This window comes from Papaver somniferum, chromosome 4 (assembly GCF_003573695.1).
Source record: "Papaver somniferum cultivar HN1 chromosome 4, ASM357369v1, whole genome shotgun sequence".
Classification (NCBI taxonomy): domain Eukaryota; kingdom Viridiplantae; phylum Streptophyta; class Magnoliopsida; order Ranunculales; family Papaveraceae; genus Papaver; species Papaver somniferum.
In genome coordinates, this window is record NC_039361.1 from 140,255,342 (window position 1) to 140,275,761 (window position 20,420).

Below are 20,420 nucleotides of genomic sequence, written 5' to 3' on the forward strand. Positions count from 1 at the left end.
GAGATCATGATTAATATGAGGAGATAAACCCCATTGTTGAGGCGATAGAGGAAGCTATTTTTCCAACAAAAAGCGGTACAATCTATTTTATTTAATTTATTTCAATTATTATCATGATTATTTGCCTTGAACTATTATTGAATATAATTTTTATTTGAGTGATTGTGATCTATTTTGATGGAGTATGCTTAGTTTATAGACTCTTGATGCTTCATACTTGGTATTTACAATTATTACTTTTGAAAATCTATTAGTTGAAATATTTTAGAATCAAATTAAACGAGAAAATTGCATGTATATAAATATTTGGACCAAATCACTTTGAACTTGGAAAATAGTGGAATCTTAGCCTCAGTATTCTTTTAATATTGATACTAACTTTGCCAGTGTTTGTTATAATTATTAGTGAGTTTTCTATTTAGTTTTGAATTTAAGTCTAAAGTTATCCTTCACAAGTTCGAGAATCGAATCACTTTTTACCACTATCTACAAGTCACATCAGTATCCAAGATACCTTATAGAGTTTCGGGATCTTTTCGATGAGCAAAGGCTATCTATTTCTGAATACAATTTAATTTATTTCCAAAGCATCAATCTTTGAACACCACACTGTATTAAAACACTATAGACACTAGTTTAATATCAGACTTTGAACTGGAATATAGTTGAGACCGAAATTACCCTCCAAGTAATTCAGCCGCAGTCGTGTTCTTACATCTCTTGAACCTCGCAAGGTTCTACGCACTTGATTCCCTTAGACGTCCTTTACAGCCTAAGAGTTATTTCAACCTCAATGAAGACTTTTGATACCTATCTGCCTATAACAAACAAGTCTATTTGATTTCCCTTTTAGTTTTTCAAACTAGGTTTGTAAATATGTTTGCAGTAGACAAAGTCCAGTAAACCTCACGAATCCGGAACACATATTCTCAATTAGCTGAGAAACCTGTATTCCTAACCACCTCTCAAGATCAATCCAAACAAACCAAAGAAGAGTTTAGATATCTATCTTGAAGAACCAAAAAGTGTGAGATGAAGAGAACTTTGTGATTTGTATCTATCTCGTTCCTGATATGAGATTACCAAAACCTCAAAGATGAAGAAGATTCAGATACAAAAACGATCAGGTAAAGGATAGTCTAACCGGGCTTCACGAGTCCCTAAGTAGAGTCTTCAAAGTCATAACCTAATTATGTTTCTCAGAGGAAACCTAGGTTTTAGAGGACGACTCTAGCTCAGCAACAAGGACACAAGAGTGCTAGGGATTAAGAAATCATGTTGCAAGAGTCTCTCTATTTATAACTTAGCAACTAGGACACAAGAGTGCCAGGGATTAAGAATGATCTTTATGATCGCTATCTGATTATTAGTAGAAATTTTGGGCTGCATTTGTTGAACTAGAGATTACTTTCTTCGATTGCGACTCAAAATTGGTGTTCGGTTACATAATTTTAGTATAATTGACATCAAAGCCATTCTATTCTACTGAATCCATCATGGAAAGAAGTTGAAATCCTACAATGAAGGATAATGATGCAACCGCAAAACTGCATCTCTCCCCTTTTAATAGCAACAAGAAAGACCGGAAATATATTCGTGTCCTCATTAACCAAAATTTGGTGTCTGCACATTTCCGTGTGTTCATTTCCGTTTCATTTAATAATAGCAAGCCAAAACTGAAACGCTAACCAATTTGGGACGGAGTAAAATTCGCCCGTTAACCTGATGATCTCAAAATTCAGCCGTTAGATCATGTTATGTTTTGGTGTTTGCACACATGGACTTAAATGTAATAAAGAAACACGGGGACCTCTAACAGAATAAAAATAAACACGGGGACTTCATGCACAGGGACTTAAACGTAAGAAATAGAAACATAGGAATTTGTAGTGGATAATAGGTAAATTAGTGTACCTGAAAATAAAATTTTTGAATGAAAACGTGCAGAGCACGTGCACTCTACTTGTAAATATAAGCTCCATGAATTAAATGATAAATCATCCAATTTGGGAAATATACGGAGGAAAAATTCCTTACTGAGCCAGAAACATTGTGAATGGGGTGCCGGATTTCTGGGTAAGGTACCAAAATACATATAGGACAGACAATTTTTGTTTTTATCCTATATGAGTTTTGCTACCTTCGCATTAATCCAACACCCATTAGCAGCATCGCTGAACCAGAGGTTACTTTCTTCCGTTTTGGACTCAAAACTGGTATTGGTTCAATTAACAATATTTTTCAATAGTTGCGATTCTTCATAAAACATATCCACCATAAATTCTCTAAAATCTAATGGCTGAATTTCTCTTTCTTCAAGAAGCTAATGTACGAAGAACTTGTTTCAAATATAAATAAAACAAAACAAAAACCCGGGAAAAATTGGGAAAAACCCTTGTCTTCTTTTGTTAACTAAAAGGCCACTTCATTTTCCCAATTACTCTTTGTTCTCTTGGGATCTAAATCTTCCAAAGAAAAACCCTAGAAATACGAAATCGAGGTTTCCTGGTCGGAAGTTAAATGAATGGATAATAGAGAGTGTATTGCTAGTGAAGATCTCAGGTGTCATAGTGCTGCAGCAGAACCAGACGAAGAAGAAACTCCATTAGATCGAGAGGAGAAGAAGAAGTTAAGACGAGTAAGCTTCGCTGATGAACTCACTTCAGTTCATATATTTCAGAGAGATGATGATGTATCTGATCAAACTCCTGTAGACGATGATCCTAAACCTAATAGTAGCCCTCCACCAAAAACCGAAGATCAAAATGATGACGAACAAAGAAATTTTGTGTTGGATTTCCCTTCTACTTCGCCTGGAAGTGATTTTGGTTCGGCTTCTACGTCTCACAACGATGACGGTAACTTTTGTAACTATTATTACAGCCGGTTAGCCATGCTAACAGTTACTTATTTCAGACATTGCTTATTATTTACCATTTGTAGACATTGAGGTGTCAGGTTTAGTTAAAATTTCATATCGCGTTCTTGATTGTTCACCGCATCATGTTTTATTGATTATTCAATTTGATAATATGTTATGCTGTTTGTCTGTGAAATTAGGTTACTATGAAGGTAGCTAGTGATGTATGTGGATTATTACTAATTTTATGTACATGATTTGCGTTTAAAATCAAAATGAATACCGGGAAAGGTTTTTTAGTAATTAAGCAATCGATTTCTAGCAGTACCACACTATTGTGTCAGCCTCGATTCCTAGGTGAGCACACTGATTCTGCTAAGCAGCTTAGAATAACACTCAGTTCACTTTCATTGACATGTTATGTTTTTAGCTGTCACCTGTATAAAAGGACAAGCTATGAAATAGGTAAGTAGTTTAAACTGTGCCAATGCTGATTTCTAGATGTACAGTTGTAGTGAAGCTTCTGATTTGGTTATTGCAGGGGATGGTTGGTTTGGGAAGGTTTCAGAAAGTTTTATTAGGGGACATCTATCAGCTTCTGCAGTATCGGATGACAGTAATTATGAAACTACTCTAGACTCTACGGATTTTAAGTTACATTTTCAGAATCTTAATCAGTCAGATACGGAGTCAGATTTCAAAACACCAACAAGAAGTCACCTCTCACTTGAATGTAGGACGCCGTCAACTGGAGATTTGACTGGCACTAACTCTACCGGGAATTTAATGTTTGGAGTTCATAAACCAACTCCTGCAGTTTCCGTTTCTGGTGGCACGTCTAGTGGTGCTGGTGCTGGTAATGATATGAGTTTGATAGATGAAAATAGTCATATATATGACTATGGAACATTGTCTCACACATTAGAAGCCATGATGTCCAAAAGCCAAAATATTTTGTATGGTATTCCCGTTCCAGATCGTGTCACTAAGTCATCCAATTTCAAGGACGTAAATAATGGATTGAAAACATACAATGAACTTAAAAGCCACGTAATGGGACTAGAGGAAATGGGAGGCAATGAGCTGGAGAGCACTAATCCTCAGGATCCTCCCTCTGAGGTGGTCTCCAATGGCGATGTGAACCATAAAGGAAATGATAGATTTGCTGCCAGCATTATAGACCAGTTCATCACCAGCACAGCACACAGTCTCCCAGATGCTGCTGCTGTCCAAGCTCACCAGAGTCAAATTCTGAGCGAGTCAACTTCGGCCATGGTAATATACTCTCATGTCATATTTGTTGCCAATCTATTAAATTATGTTGTGGGTTTTGCTGTTCTGTTCACGTGTGAGATGGAAGTGGTTGATTTATTGTATAGTTCCTTAGATCATTTCCAAATGTTGCTTTTCCACATTTTTCACTATGATATATCATGAATTGACCCTATGGTTTATCCTTGTCCCTTGGTTAGAAAATGCCTAAATTTCTTTTAGTAGCTCAATTTAAAGCGTCAAGACTTCCTATATTAACATGTTTCATAATTTCAGTTACAGAATATGCCCTCTGCCATTGACCAAGACTCAGCTAAAGCACTAGTAGTAGTTGGTGGATCAACCGTTGAGTTTGATGGCGGTAGCGAATCTTTGGATCAACAGTTTGTGTTCGGTGATGGTACCAAATCTAGCGACCCGTTGAGTTCTCCAAGGGAAACGAATTTGATACATATCACGACACTAAGTGATTGCAAGTATGCAGGTAATGTTGAGCACAAAATGACTGAAGATTCCTTGAGTAATGCAAGATGTGCTACTGAAATTGGTTTCAAGATAACTAACCAATCTTCCAAACCAGAAGGGTCTGTATCATCATTATATCCTAAGCAACAACGAATATCTCATCCTAGCATTGTCTTAACTGTTAGTGAATCTCCACTACTTCATGTTGAGAGCAGAATGAATGGAGACTCTTGGAATGACACAAGATGTACCCCTGAAATTGGTTATAAAACTAATCGATCCACCAAATCCCCATTAGAAGGGTCCATATCTTCGTTGAGCGCTAAGCGACGAAAAATGTTTCATCCTACTTCCAGTGCTGGACAACAACCTAGCTCCCCTTTAAACAATGGAAGTATGGATACTTCGACTACTTTATCCATGGATTGTAGCAGTCAACATGTAAGCATTGGAAGGGCTTTGGAAGTAGACAGGAATTTAGCGAAAACTACTGGGGATGACAGAAATACAGATCTTAACGAGATACATTTAAATGTTTCACTTGCTGATTCAGGAGAAGAACTGGTAAGTGTTTCTCAAGAAAACAAAGATGTTGGAGAGACAACTGGAATGAGAACCGATGCTGAAGGGTCATCACCACCAAGGATCTTCAGAAATTCGAGAGAATGAATATATTGTGCATAACGAAGTCCTCAAGGACCAGATATCTGCAGGTATTTCCTTCTGTCGCCGCGACATGCAAATGGATTTTGTAACTACTAAGGCCTTCGTGACACCCTCGCGGGTTTTGAGTCCCTTGAATTCACAGTGGGGAAGCCCAGAGAGTAACTTCTTTTCAAGGACATACCCAGCCAGGTTGACAGAGAGGGTTTTTGAAAAAATTTCTTCTGATGGCCCTGCGTGTACATGTGCTCATAAAAGGACTGCAACTCCGACCAATCTTGTAAAGGTCAGTGCTTACACCATTTTTTTCCCTTTCATTTCTTTTTGGCTATTTATCTTAATCAAATGCAAGAAGGAAAATCTATCTGCTAACACGTTGGTTGAATGTGGCGCCTTGTGACATTAGTTATATCAAACATGAAAGTTGAATCATACTGTCCTCTAACCCTTTTGAAACAATTTACTGATTCCATGGTTCAGATGATATAGGCCATAATGGCTGCTTCACTGTGTGATAAAGTTCTAATGATATCTGTTATGGGGTGTTTATTTATTTTATTATTTTTTTGTATTTTTTAACAAACCTACCGAGATGTCATTTGATTGATGAAAGAAATAAGAACAGAAAAGGAGGTTGGCAAAATCTGTTGCTTACACTTTTAAAAAATTGCAGAGATTAATGGAATGGTGTCCTGAAGGTCCTTATACTCAGGATACCAATATATCGTCGGAGATTATTGGTGGAGAAAAGGTTCCAAGTTCCCTCAGCTTGCTGACATCCCTTTCTGTACAAGAGGCTGAGAATTCTGAACATAAGCAAAGACTTGAAAGGGCCAATTTTATGGATAAAGAGGACATAGAAATCGTCAAAATCCAAAAAAGTCCCAAGGTTGCTCCAGTATTGGAGAATATGATACTTTCTTCTAATCGTTGTATCGAGAAGATCAGTGAAGTTAAAATGGTTGGAGATCTCCTGCCTAGAGATTTAGATCATGTATGTAAATTTTGAACCTTCTCCTGTTATGCCAATTGGCCCAATTCTACTGTGCAGGGGTTGGTTTGCCTACCATAGTAGTAGAGTTGTATTTTCTGTACATCTAATTTCAGAGTCTGCTTGCAGGTGTTTTATGAGTTTTCTGAAGCTATGAAACACCAGATGCTGCCATTGGCAGAAAATCTCAATCTGAGACAGGTATAATTCCCCATTTTCATCTTCTTATCATAACATAGATCACTTTATGCGGCTTCTCAATCTTTTTTACATACAAATTCTCTTTTCTCCTTAATTTTTTTGAGTTTTAGCTTGCACTCAAAAATAGTTGGTAGGTCAACATTTCTAATATACAGCAAGCACTATAATCTTTTTTCAAAATGTAGGTTTCCAATTTGGAAGACATATTTGGCCGACTAGAAAAGGCTAATAAGTACAAAGTTATATGCATTCAGATACAGTCCCAGGTTTGCTACCCTGATGAAGAGTTCTTATAAACTAAGTTTATATGATTCTAGACGGATTTAATGAGATTTTTTTTTTTTTTAAGTATCAAATGATTTGGTTGCCTGTCTTTCTAATTCTATGTGTTTAACGGCTGTGTAGGAATAAATAATCACGATGTTAACCTCCAGCAGAACCGGTAATATTCTCCATCACTTCGTGGCATTATATTTATAAGAATGACTTGCCGGTACTGGAAGTTAAGAGGTAACACCACTCATTTTGATCTGTTGTTTGGTTCAGAGTAATCGAAGCAAGGCAATTGCAACAGATGCTTGTGTACAAACAAGCTAAGTTGCAGTTATTGCGTCTGAGGCAGGAACGACTGCATGTAATTTTCTCCACTTAGATATGTTATTTCTTTTCATTCCAATAAAGACTCTTTGCTTACCAGTTATTTGTGCTCTTCGCTATGTAGAAAAAATATCAATTGCTGCATTCTGGAATTCAGGAAACTAAACTTGTATCAAAATCTTTTGCAAACCACTGTAAACCTGGTGGTAGAGGTGTTCAGCTTAAAGATAGTCACGTGACATTTGTTTTAGTTGACCAGAACAGCAAAAACACGGTAAATTTGGCTCTTTATATGTGAACGTATTGTGTTTCTGTTTTCCCTTGTACACTTCTAGTTTCTTATTTGTTAATTTATAGTTTACTCAGGAAGAATGTCAAAAAGTGGCTGCAAAGAGGCAAGAGCTTGGGTCTTTGGCTAATAAAGTAAAAGAGTTAATTCAGTCACTCATCTTCTCCTGTAAGATCAAAGGAGAACCAAGTTCCACTGATGTTGTTGTATTAGTTAATGAACAGTTGAAGAAAAAATCAGCTAACAGATTTGTTCACCAGTACCTACAGGTGTACATACTACCCTTTCATTGCTGTCACCGATTTCTTGAATGATTCATTTTACTCAGTCAGTTAACTGTGGCATTACAATTAGCTATGGGAAGTGGTTGATCTCGAGAAAAAGAATTTGCAGTATAACCTTAAGCTCAACTACCTTGGTTTCCTTCATCAAAGGTCCTTCCCTTTCTCCCTCTTTGTGCGATTGATTGTATTGAATGACAATATTTCTTCATATACATCATTCAGCATATTATCTTTTTCTTCTTTAATGACTGGCAGGTTCACCATAACTGTTGGTCCAGTAGCAAGAATAATAGCGACAAACAAATTGATTGAAGCTAACATTAAGAAGGTAGCATTGTCTATTGTATTTCAAGAAACAACTAATTCTTTACAGTTTGTTGCATTTCTAATTTAAATTTTCATCTTGTTTAGAGTTACCCAACCATAAATGCTTGCGTTGCCTTTGCATATGTGTTCAATGCTGAGTGCTCTCATGATCTTGGTAGTTCAAAAAACTTGGCACTAGAGACACATGTAAGTGGTTATAGTTAAATTTTTTTCCTGGTTCCTAGTTCTTGTTTTGTTTGTTTCAGTTTCATTTATCTTTGGAGTATCTTGTTTATTTTTGTCCCGCGTTCTGGTGAGCCTCATATTACCAATATGTTGTTCTATGCTTATAGTTCTGATGTGAACTTTGTGGATTGTTTGAAATCTAAAATGCTGTTGATGCTTTGGAATCATTGGGTGATAAATTTCTTTATATCCTTGTTATTATTATGATTATCTATTTTTGCTTGAACAACTGTATTCATAAACTTGTGTTTTCTGATGCAGTTAACCAGTCTCCTTTTAGATAACCTGCTAGACGTAGTTGAGGAGGCACTCACGGTTAAAATCGAGCCAAGTAATTTGATTAAAACAAGTTTTAATTCCCCAAGTGGTAAAACTATTCTCCCATTTTCTTTTCCCTTGTTTTTTTCTGGAATGAGATGGTGACAGACGTTACCATAAGCTGTAACTCTGAGTTTTGATTGATCTCCATACTGATTGCATGTGCATATGGAGTTATCTACTCATCGTCACAAGCCATATGTCACTAATTCATTTATTAGGGCAGGTCTCTCTCACGTTTACTAATTCCAACTTGATCTGCTTCTTTGATACATGTTTACGTTGGATCTATTTCACAGCTGACCAACTTGATTTGCAACTCCAATTTATTGATTGCAAGACTGGACATATAGTGACTCTGACTCTGGACATGACTTGTTTGAAACAGTATGTTCCAGTTACTCAATTTTCTGAATAGGGATTTAAACATTGCAGTATTTTGTTATCATTTGATTAATCCGATTTCCTTAATCCGTCGTTTTGTTCCAGAGGTGTCTACCCCATGGAGATTTTTCCTTCATAAGTGCAGTCACAATCACCAGTATCGCAACTGCGCTCTGCTGAAATTTTGTCAGCTGTTAAGGCTCTAAAACCTGATCACCTTAGGATTCTAAGGCTCTGTAGATGTGTTTCTCAGGTACTAAGAAATCATCAATAAGACTTTACAACTAGCAATAACTCGAACATACAACCATCCCTAACCTCAGTATTACAACATGCATACATAAGACCGTACACCTAGCAACCATTGGTTGATCATACAACCATCCTTAACCCCAGTTTTACTCTTTGTATGGTGTATCAATGAATTTTGATCGGAGTCAGCGCTAAAGCACGATCTACTTTACTTGAAAATCTTGTTCGTAAATTCCATTAAAAGAAAATTATGGGTGAAAAATGTTGTTTACAGAAGAGGAATAACTTCTTTTTATCCTTTCCTTTCCTTTTTGATTCATTTTGTTATTTCATTATTATTCCCTTAAAAAGAAGGAAATCTTGATGAAGTGGAACTGGTTTCTTTGGAGAAAATGAGTTCCTTTTTCCGTTTATACTCCGGTGGTTGTTGTGTGTGTTTCCTAGATGGCGACACAAACAAAATATCTTCATTCCAATTATTCTTTAAGGTTAGGGGAAAAATAATTTGGATATCTAATCGTGTTGTTTGTGATTTTTTCTTTTTCAATTAAATGTAAATTTTATTTTTAGTAATTTTAAGATTTTGTTAAAGCTAAAAATTGTTATGTAATATATTCGAATTAATTTTTAGTTTAACAAAAGCATACTAGGTTGACATCCTTAAGGTGTCTCAACCGAAAATTAAACCATTTCATCTTCACATTGATTTACGAACTTGGGATTGTGAAGAATTTTAGAAAGAATGAAATCTATCTTACGTAGATTTAGACATTTATCTTTACATACATTGCATTGGCTAAAAGCTTCTCCAATGGTGAATGTGGATGTTTCATTAGTGGCATAACTTTTAAGACATCTTCTAGATATAAAATCCAAGATATTAGGAGGAAAAAAGTTTTATCTCCAACCCATAAAGTTTGTTATCATTTTTTTACTTATTTAATTGTAAGCGTATAAAATTATTTCAATTTTAGTTTTTTAATGATTTTTATTAACAAAAATGTGACTAGGATAGGAAAACATCATCCTCTAAGGGTGCGTTTGGCACGGAGGTACAGAGGTACAGAGGTACTTGAGGGTGGAGTTCAGTCAATAGGAGTTGAATTCCAAGGGTGTTTGGAATGGGTGGAACTGGAACTCTGGGGTGTTGAAACTCTATTCTTAAGTGGAAAATCAAAAGACACCTCCCTCATGGAATTTGAAACTCCATCCTTTCAACTCCACTGGTTGACCACGTTGACATTTCAACTTTATTTTCTTATTTAAATAATATCTGAGTTCTTATAATTTCAAATTTACTTTGGCAATTAATATATTTTTTTTGTATTTTTAATAATTTCATATTATTAGATAAAGAATATTACATTAACTAGTTGGAAGCCTAACAAACTAAGCTCCAACAACGAAAAAAATTAATAATATTATTTCAAATGTTTTTGGTACTAATTTTTATACCGTATTATAAATCTATATTTTAAATATACATATCAAAATATGTTTTTGGTAGTAATTATATATATATATATATGTATATTTAATTATTTTTTAGTTCAAAATATCACAATAAATTATACTTAGATTAAAATATTAATTATTAATATTATATTTATAAAATGCTAAACTACCAACACCCTCTGCTGATGATGTGCAAGGATCTTGTTTCTACTTCTTTATAAAATGCCCCTAACGGTCCCTTTTAAAAAAAAAATTTATATTTATTAATTTATAGTATTATCTTTATATAATTTTTTATGTAGATTTTAATAATATATAAAATTAAATTTTCTCACATTTAAAAATAGAATAATATTTTTATTATTAAATACATTAATATATTGTTGATAAATGATTAATTTTTATTTTAAAATATTATTTTTTATGAAATTTCATAAATTAAGTTTGATTAAAATTATACCCATTTCTGTGCTGTCCTTCAATACAGGTTTGCTATACCCATGTTTGAAGCTGATAGCTTATGCTCATGTTGTAACCGTCCCATGGATAGGTATGGTGATCATGCTATACATTGCACGGCGTGGCTGCCCGCAAAAAGGTTCCTATGGGCTTTTTGTTAGACACTGCTCATGTCTTAAGGCCGACAGATATACTCGTCTACAATTGGGACAACGACCGGGATATGTGCTTTGATACGGGTGTCTCACCGTTCGCTAGTGCTAGTACTACTTTTTTCACACCTGGACATGCTATTTCTGCGGCTGTTACGCGCAAATGTAATAAATACCTAGACAAATGCTTAACACATGGATATGAGTTTGGGGTGTTGGCTTTTTCAACACTTGGTGAATTGGGTGAAGATACTTGCGTTTTTTTGAGAAGGTGAAGAATTGTCTCGCCAGTTAAGATGCTAATTACAAAGTAGGTAGCTTTCTTTTTCATCTTATAGGTATTACTATTCAGAAAGGTGTTGGTGTTCAGTTTGTTGTTAGGCTACCAACAGACCTTTTGTAAAAATCCGACTTTGTTTGCTTTTCTAATATAAGCCTTCTGCGGCATCCTTTTTTTTTAAATAATTATATATTTATTTTTTATTAAAATATGTTATAAATATTAATTTAATAGTATTATATTTATATTATAATAGATATAATATTTTTAATAAATAAATTTTATATTTTTCTAATATTAAATACTTTTACAAATTTTTAATATGAAATATATAATAGTTCGGTAATTTTTTGAAATAAATAAATGTTAAAATATTTAAAATAATATAATTATAAATTTCTTTCGTAATCATGCCAAACAAATCAATTTGGAAGGATGGAATTCGTTTTCAAGGTAGTTTGATTTCTAGATAGTTGGAACTTGGAACTCCCTAGAATTCAAACTCCTTCCGTGCCAAACGCAACCTAAGTGAATGTCTAAAACTAGAGGTTTACATAGAGGATGTCTAACTTTTTTTTTTTGCCACATAATCTTCACATCAACATGTTGGAGATGGTTTTTTATAAATATGGTTGTGTATCCTATGCGGTGGATTAAGAGTTTTTTTCTTTTAGTCACACATTCCATTCAGAAGCTCTTAGAGGAACTTTGAAGTGAACACCGAACCAACTAGATAAACGGGATCTTCCCAAGAACCAGATTTCCATTGAAAAACATAAGTCAGTTCAAAAATTTGGTTTTGTTCTGAACTTGATTTCTTGGAAACAAAAACCCTTCAAAAGGATACGCGGACACCCACTTTTTGGGAAAATAATTTCATCTTGATCATAAATTGGAATATTTAATTCTCCTAATTGTTAGAATCTTCATTTATTATCAAGGTTGGATAGATTTATTATCTCAATGAATTAGGAAGATAAATGTCATGTCTTTATTTAGTCAAGGATGAAAAGATCAATTTCTGATCTTGCTCCCATTCTACTCAGGTGTAATGGAGAAACTTCTTCTAAATCCCCATTTAAATTTGAGAATTTCTAATCACATCTTGACTTCTTAGTTCTTAGCTAGTATGACGGTGGAACAATTTAACTTTTTATAGGAAACCAAGTTTTATATTAGCCAAAAAAAACTTCAATGTTTAAAATTCTTCATTAAAAAATGGGGAGAGCTCTCTACAAGTTGAAATGGATATGCTTGAAACTTAATTAATGTAATTGATAGTTTGGAAGAGATTAATTCTTTATATGTCATGGAGTATGCTGAGAGAAGATTTCAAGATAAAACATAATATAGCTGCTCTAAATATTGTATGAAAATGGCAGGTTAGAGCTAAATGCTAGTGGCTTGTGGATGGTGAAAAGAGTTCAAGATTTTTCATAAGAATGCTTGTTGCAGATACAAGTCGAATGGAATTAGTATTCCGGAGATTAATGGAGTGCTATGTCATGATAAAGACCTCATTAACTCTAATGCCAAAAGATCTTATTTTGAGCTTTCCAAGGAAGATACTCTGCATATGCCACATTTTGACGAACTTTTGTTACCATCCTTACGTGTGCAACATGATATCATGTTGGAGAAACATTTTGAAGAAGATGAAGTCAGAAAAGTCATCAATAGTTTTGTTTTAAATAAATCTTCTATCCCGGTCCGTGGGGTACACCATGGAATTTTTTAAAGCATCATCGAAGATTATTAAGCCTGAATTGATGGCTATTGCTAAAGAATTTTACGACATTGGTACCCTGGACAAGAGACCAAACTGCATCAACATTATTCTTCTTCCAAAGTGTAACGAGGTTGTTTCTATGCGCAATTTCAGGCCCATTAGTCTCATTGAAGGTGTATACAAGATCATCTGTAAGTGTCTGGTACATATATTGAAGTTAGTAATTCCTTCCACAATTTCTAACTTTCAAGGTGTATTTGTTGGTGAGAAGAAAATAACTAATGATATATTGATTGCTTTTGAATTGCTTGACGCTAAATAAAGAATAAACTCTCCAAGGTTAGTTGTCAAAGTTGATCTGCAAAAGGCCTTTGATAGTATAAATTTGATATGGCTGGATTGCACTCTATCAAGGTTTGGTTTTGAACAGGTGGAGTCAATGGACTCAATAGTGTGTAACCAATGTTAGATTTGCTATTTCTCTAAATGGTTCTAGTACTGATTTTTTTAGGTGGGGTAAAGAGGTGAGACAAGGTGAACCTATCTCACCTCTCTTATGCATTCTTGTGGTAGAGGTTTTATCTCCGATGATCAACTGCTGATTTAGACTTGTTACAAGGTTTCAATCCCTCAGTTAAAGGAGTACCAATTACTCATCTGCAACTTGCAGATGAATTGATTGTGTTTTTGGATACCAGTGAAGAACATATTATTGAATTTAAAAATCTTCTTATTGTGAGTGGTTTTCAGGGTTAGAAGACAACTTCAAGAACAATGCTTTAGTGGACTTGGGGATGTAACTTATGTTGATTCTTGTGTTGTGCAAGATCTCATTTTCCTATGAATTATATGAATACCTTTAGGAAGTAAATTTAAATTTGTTGTTGTTTGGGAAGTCATACTTCAAAAGTTTTAGAAAAGATTAAGTGCCTTACTAAGAGGGGAAGGTTAATGCTTATCAAGCATGTGCAGTCTAGCCAGCCAATAAACTCTTTTTCTCATTTGCAAATCCCAACGTCTGTTGATAAGAAAATGAATATGATCATTAAACATTTTGTTTGGGGTTCAACAGCTGCTAAGAAGAAGAGAGGATTGGTTAGTTGGAAGAAAGTTTGTTTACCGAAAGAGTATGTATCAAGAAAATCGTATTAGTGAATACGGATTCGCATGAAGCTAAGTGGTGCTGGAGATATGGGGTGGAGCAAAATACACTTTGTAGGAAAATTATTCAACAAAAATTGGAGGTAATTATTTCGCTCTTTTACCCAATGATATTTCAAAATCAGTTGGAAAATGTTTGTCGACTGGAATCTTAAAATCTAAAATGATCATCCAACGACATTCTTTTAAGCAAACCATTATGTGGTAATAAAGCTTTTTTTCGGAAAGATAGATGGGCTGGTCATTCATTTTGGAACACTCTTTTCTAATATTTATAGTTTGTCTAGGAATAAGAATAACAAATGATCATGTACAACAATGATGTGCTTGTATGGGATTTCAATTTTTCTAGAGCCTATGAGATTATGAAACCTGGCAGTTGAGTTACTTCAATCTATTAACATGCCAGTGGCTGATGCGGGGTATGATTACCTGAAATGGGTTTTTTGTGGCTATTTTTCTGTTTCTTCTTGTTGTAATATTATTGAAGAAAATTTCCTTACAAGAGCATCTAGAACCCTTTAATTCCACAGAAGGTCACTTGTTTCACTTGGACTTTTTGATATAATGCAACACTAACATTAGTTTATAATTGGAGTTCTATTATGATAAATGGATGCTTGTATGTAAGAAAGCTGAAGATTCCAATTCTCATCTTTTTATGCTTTATGAAGAGACAAGAACGTTATGGAATTTATATTTCAGGAGTTTTAAACTAGTTTGGGTTTTTAGAGATATTATCAATTCTACAATCTTGGAATGATAAAGAATAAAAGGTAGTTCAAAGAAGCGCAAATTATGGAGTATGATACCTTTCTCAATTTGGTGGAAAGTTTGGAATGAAAGAATTTTCTTGACAAATATCAGCATTCGGAACAGCTGATGGATAATACTAAAATTTGTCTTTTCAATTGGTCTTTTGGCACCGACATTTTTACGAACACCTATATTAATCATATTCTGTATAACTAAGAGGGTATTTTTGTTTCTCTTTAGTTAGTTTGCTTTCTTTTGTAGTGTTTTAGTTTTTCAGGAAGTTTTTGTTTACCTGCTAAAAGTAATTGCTATTATGTAGCGTCTTTGTAACTCTCTCAAGGCATCCACATATTTATGGTATCCAAATTTTCTTTTAATCTATCTTACCCTTTTTGAGTTTAAAAAAAGGTTCGATTTTTTCCTTTCGATGTCGTATATATGGAATACACTTGGAGAGTATTCTATTGGATATCTCACTAGACATACTTTCTAGACGATGAATGCATTTAAATATCGCATGCAGTTTATAAAAGGCTGCTTCAAATTGGTGATGTTGCTTGTTCTAACGAGAATACATGTTTTCTTTTCTCCCAAATAAATGCAAGAACATTAAATCATGTCTAACGGCTGATGGTTCACACCATCTTTTACAGCTTTTGTTACAAAGACAAATATAACGATGTGATGAATATTCATGAGAATTTCTCATACTAGTGTATGAAATAGCTCAGCTAATTCCTTTAGTTCCTACCATTAACTCTAACAATGGAGATGTTCATAGGGGATGGCTTTTTGGAGAATATATCTCTACTGCAGGGTATTATAAGTCATTGGAGAATGATGACTTGATTTCTTTCCCTCTTATGAGCCTTTGGAATACAAAAATTCCAAAAAAATGATCTTTTTTTATCTTTAGTGTCTTTGTTAAAATGCCACCCCAACTATGGTTAAGCTGAGGAGTTCTATAATGGTGAATAGATGCTTGTTGTGTAAGAAAGATGCTGAATCCAATCACCATTTATTCTTGCATTGTCGGATTACTGTATCTGTTTCGCTGTATTTTCCAGAAGGATATAAGCTACAATGGGTTTCCATCAATCTATCAGACGAACTTCGTGCGAATAGAATAGGAAAACGGGTTCTCAATAATACAGGAAAAGAGATTATGAGATTTAATCCCTTTTTTCATTTGGTAGAATGTATGAATTTATGGGCTCTAATCTCTTTGAAGGAACTATTCTTAACTTGGTTCTAAGCAATTAGTACACATTTATATGCACAATATAATTTTGGCTCTACTACAGTTGGGATTCGTATTTGTTTTCCCAGCTGCACCATTTCCTTAATGATGTATTGATGTATCTGTCTTTTTAATCTGTTGCTCCTTTTTGCCTCAAAAATAAAAAAGAATATGTCATCCTAATAAAGTTATCTTAACCAAAGATTATGCAAAACGGTTCGAAGCTGAAAGTTTTCCTATCTTGTATAAAGATTTTGTAGATATGTTTGGGTTCACATGGATTTGTTCAATTAATAATATTGATGACTATAATGCGGATTGTATTACCAACGTGTAATTTTCATTTGAAAAGGTTGGAAGATCTGGCCAAAGAAGATGATAGCCCTGTAGATTCATTCCAAGGTTTGATCCTTCCCAATAAAACGTGGCGTGTTTGAATGATAATCGCTTTTACACGGGAAAGAGAGACCACCCTATAATCCTAAGTATTCCTCAATGACCAATATTGTACAAGTGCCGAAGTAAAGATCCATGGCATATATGTTTGTAACAGATTCCATTTTGAGAGAAATTAAAAAGCACTATCTCGTTGAAGAGTTCTATACATCTTCCATTTCTCAAATATATTCTAATTTCTGGCCAAACTCTTCTTCTAATGATTGATTCAACCTCTAATCAACAAGATATACCTTGGTTATATTTTACATCTTCAACAAGTTCAATAATGAGCATAACGTCCCTATGAGCGTATTCTCCATCCCGAGTCAAAATTATAGACTATGGATATTTCAGCCGAATGCAAGGAGTGGGATTCTTGATAAATTATGATTTTGAGGTTATTCCCACCCTTTTTTTATCGGTTTAAGGATGTGAAGCTCTTACTCGTTGTTTGACTGCTAGACTTTCTATCTGTTGAAGGCTCGAAGAACTGAGTGTGAAAGACTAAATTGGCTGCCCCTTGTTGCACCACAAGAAAGACTAGCCATCTAAAGTGGCATTGTGTGACAAACCGGAAAATTACGCCTTTGGTGCATTGCCCCGCAGGTCGTAACTTCTCCGATGCGCCATCATGAAGCTACGATCCGAGCCTCAAATCTAGGCAAATGCACGTCCATTTGCCCTTGCATCATGCTCGTGGAGCATGATGTATCTAACTTAGCTTCCACACCGTTCCAACTTACCCTTGTTCCGCGAAGGGTTTATTAAGAAAACAAAAATCTTCCTAAAACGACAAAAACGACCTTTTGAGGCCCTAAACGATGGAATTTGGCTAAATTCTGGTGACCATGTGGATATATAGATCAACATGTCTTGATCTTTGGGCCGTTTCCCGTCAAAATGGATTCCTATTGATCTAAATTACGACACTCGGGTTTTTAGCCTATGTCGAACGCCTTGATAGGAAGTATGAGCATCCAAGGAGTGGAATGCAACTAGCTTCACCAAGTTTGGCCACAATCATCTCTTGCATCGAGTTACCGAGCCAGATGATATGAGAGTCTAGAATGTCACAATCATCTCCCAATTAGATGATATGAGCGAAAAAGTGCTGGACCGGCAATGCTGCAACTCATTGTGGCTGTCTACGTACCATTCCCTACTCTAAAGGGATCTGATAGACACATTTATGTGTCTATTTTGTTCTCAGTGTTTTGTATTGTTAGTGCTCGATATGGTACTAATTATGGTGTTTTTGTGTTTGGATAGGTGTTTCTGGAGAAATACATTTGTGTGGAAAAAGTTGCTCGAAAAGTGCTATTTGGACCCCCGAAGAAAATTACTAAAGGCACCCCAGAAATGCATTGAAAACACCCCAGAAAAAGTTGCACGGGTCACCCCGAAAGAAACGTTTTATCCGCACCCTATCACTGGATAAGGGGCAATCATCACCATCTCACTGTTTAAAGAATACATTTTGGCGGGAAAATAATTTCAGATTGCGTAACTTCCTGTGTTGATTTCTGGGCTGATTTGTTGGGATCTTTTCGCTGGAATTGATTGGGAATATCCGGTTACATTAAAACAGGAATAGTATGCAAGAAGATTTCACGTGATAAATACTTGATATTCTGGAATTGATTATGGGAGATACGTGAACTGTGAGAGAAGATTTTACTCTCTGGAATATATTCTATAAATATTCCTGATAATATTTTCCTTAATGCCGAGTAATGAAAAATATTTGTAGTTATGGAAGATATTTCTTGTGCATGAGAGGCTATATAAGGTGCTGAGGAGTTTTAGACGAGGGAATGGAGACTTAGGGGAAGAAACAGAGCGTATAATAGAAAGGTGCAGAAAGTTTTTCTGTTTTATAATATTTTCACCTCTTATAAGCACTTTTGAGCAATTATTCTGAGTGTGTTTTCACCATGTGGAGCTAAACCCCATCACTGGGACGACGGAGGAAGCAACTTTTCATGATTGTGGTAAATGAATTAATTCTTTTATTGACTATTTGCATTGATTTAATTGCTTTATGATTTCTATTAATTATTTGTTATTTTGTTAGATGTCGCATGCTTAGTTCTAAATGCTTTAGATGCGTCATGCTTTTAACTTACAAATAATATTTTACGAAATCTATTTTTGGCAAAGAACTAGAGTCACAACTTCTTTTGTTTGAGCTATATTGTCTAGAGTTAATGAATGAACCATAACAATATGAAAAGTAGTGGAATCCCGCGTCTCAGCGTCTCTTCATCTTGTGACAAATTGTGTGTATATATTTTTCCTTATTTTCTTTATTAAGTCTTAAAACAAATTCTCAACAAATCTGAGTGAACGCATCATCTTATTACAACATCATTGAAAAACCACATCAGGATCAAGCATAGACCGTAGTTCATCCTCGAAGAGACAGAAACTTAAGCCAACTCGTTTGCGAGGCCTTGGCCAAACAATAAAGATAATGACCTAGTCCGTATAGGTCGTTCCGTCAAAATGCATCCAAGTGATGCACATTTGGTATGTAATATGGCATAACGATGCCTATGCATCAAATGACCTCTTCGCGAGGCTACGCAACTATAAATGAGTCTTAGGAATCATTTATACTCTTCCGGCTAAGCTATGAAGCTTACTTGGTGCATAGTCCGCATATGCACCGTCAACCAACTACCCCTCCCTATATATGTTAATTTGACATTTTTACAACTCAAATTGGGGGAGAAAAAATCATTCATCAACTCCCCAGGCCATGATGGCCGCACCTTACCATTATGGCCAACTGTGATGTACGGCCGTAATGGCTGTACATTAAGTTCTGGCTCACATGCCAGTTTCAATGTCCGGCCATGACGGCTGAATATTTCCTGAGCCAGATCCCGTGAAGGGCCGTGATGGCTGTACATGTCTAAGTCTATCTCACTTGGTGCATGGTCCGTATATGCACCTTCAACCAAGTACCCCTCCCCATATATGTCTTAATGGAATTTCTACAAGTATGGAAAGGGGAGCATATTGACATGCTTGCTTAACTATTCATGGTCGTTGCCATGAATTTATGAATAACCGTATAAGATGGATGCTCATTGCCAATTCCAACTCCGATGTCCAGCCATTTTAGCTGTCCGCTGCTAACCCGATGTCCAACCATGTTGGCTATACATTACTAGCTTGGTGTCCATCCATGTTGGCTGAACATTGTCAACGCATTGGCCAAGGGCCAATGTTCCTTTTCCTACGAAACAGAAGCTTTGGATGAAGCTTCATCACAGGCCACGACGCATCTTTTAGCATGCGCCATGCTAAAAACACGGGGTGTTACATTATTCTCCCCTTTAAAGAATTTCTTCCCCGAAATTTTAAACAAAAACTATTGTGGATAATCTCTTCGGTTTGGATTCCCGAGTAAAAGTCTCATACTAGATGCTCAGAAATCACGGGTTTCTTCAAGTTGTCATGAACATCATTTTAGACCTTCTGAGCAAACGTCTCATACCGCATAATCAGGAATCCAAAATTAGTCCACAACATTAACAAGAATCTCAATTGGCCAATGCCAAAAAGATATCTCAACAAGGTATCCTAAATGTGCATCCCATACTACACACTCAGA

General features: G+C 35.3%; 2 protein-coding genes across 2 annotated transcripts; both read left to right on the forward strand.

The window, feature by feature from the left end:
* Positions 1-2,524: 2,524 nt before the first annotated feature.
* LOC113273208 lies at positions 2,525-5,210 on the forward strand. Its single transcript, XM_026522965.1, has 4 exons — positions 2,525-2,858; positions 3,402-4,135; positions 4,409-5,161; positions 5,196-5,210. Exons 1-4 carry the CDS (start codon positions 2,525-2,527, stop codon positions 5,208-5,210), a joined length of 1,836 nt encoding a protein of 611 aa, XP_026378750.1.
* Positions 5,211-6,381: 1,171 nt separating this feature from the next.
* Positions 6,382-9,374, forward strand: LOC113274320. The gene is made up of 12 exons (XM_026523738.1): positions 6,382-6,452; positions 6,638-6,718; positions 6,858-6,894; positions 6,999-7,086; positions 7,174-7,323; positions 7,407-7,607; positions 7,693-7,772; positions 7,878-7,950; positions 8,034-8,135; positions 8,436-8,541; positions 8,792-8,879; positions 8,982-9,374. The coding sequence occupies exons 2-12, from the start codon at positions 6,697-6,699 to the stop codon at positions 9,013-9,015; spliced, it is 981 nt and encodes a 326-aa protein (XP_026379523.1). The 5' UTR covers positions 6,382-6,452; positions 6,638-6,696; the 3' UTR covers positions 9,016-9,374.
* The last annotated feature ends 11,046 nt before the right edge of the window (positions 9,375-20,420 follow it).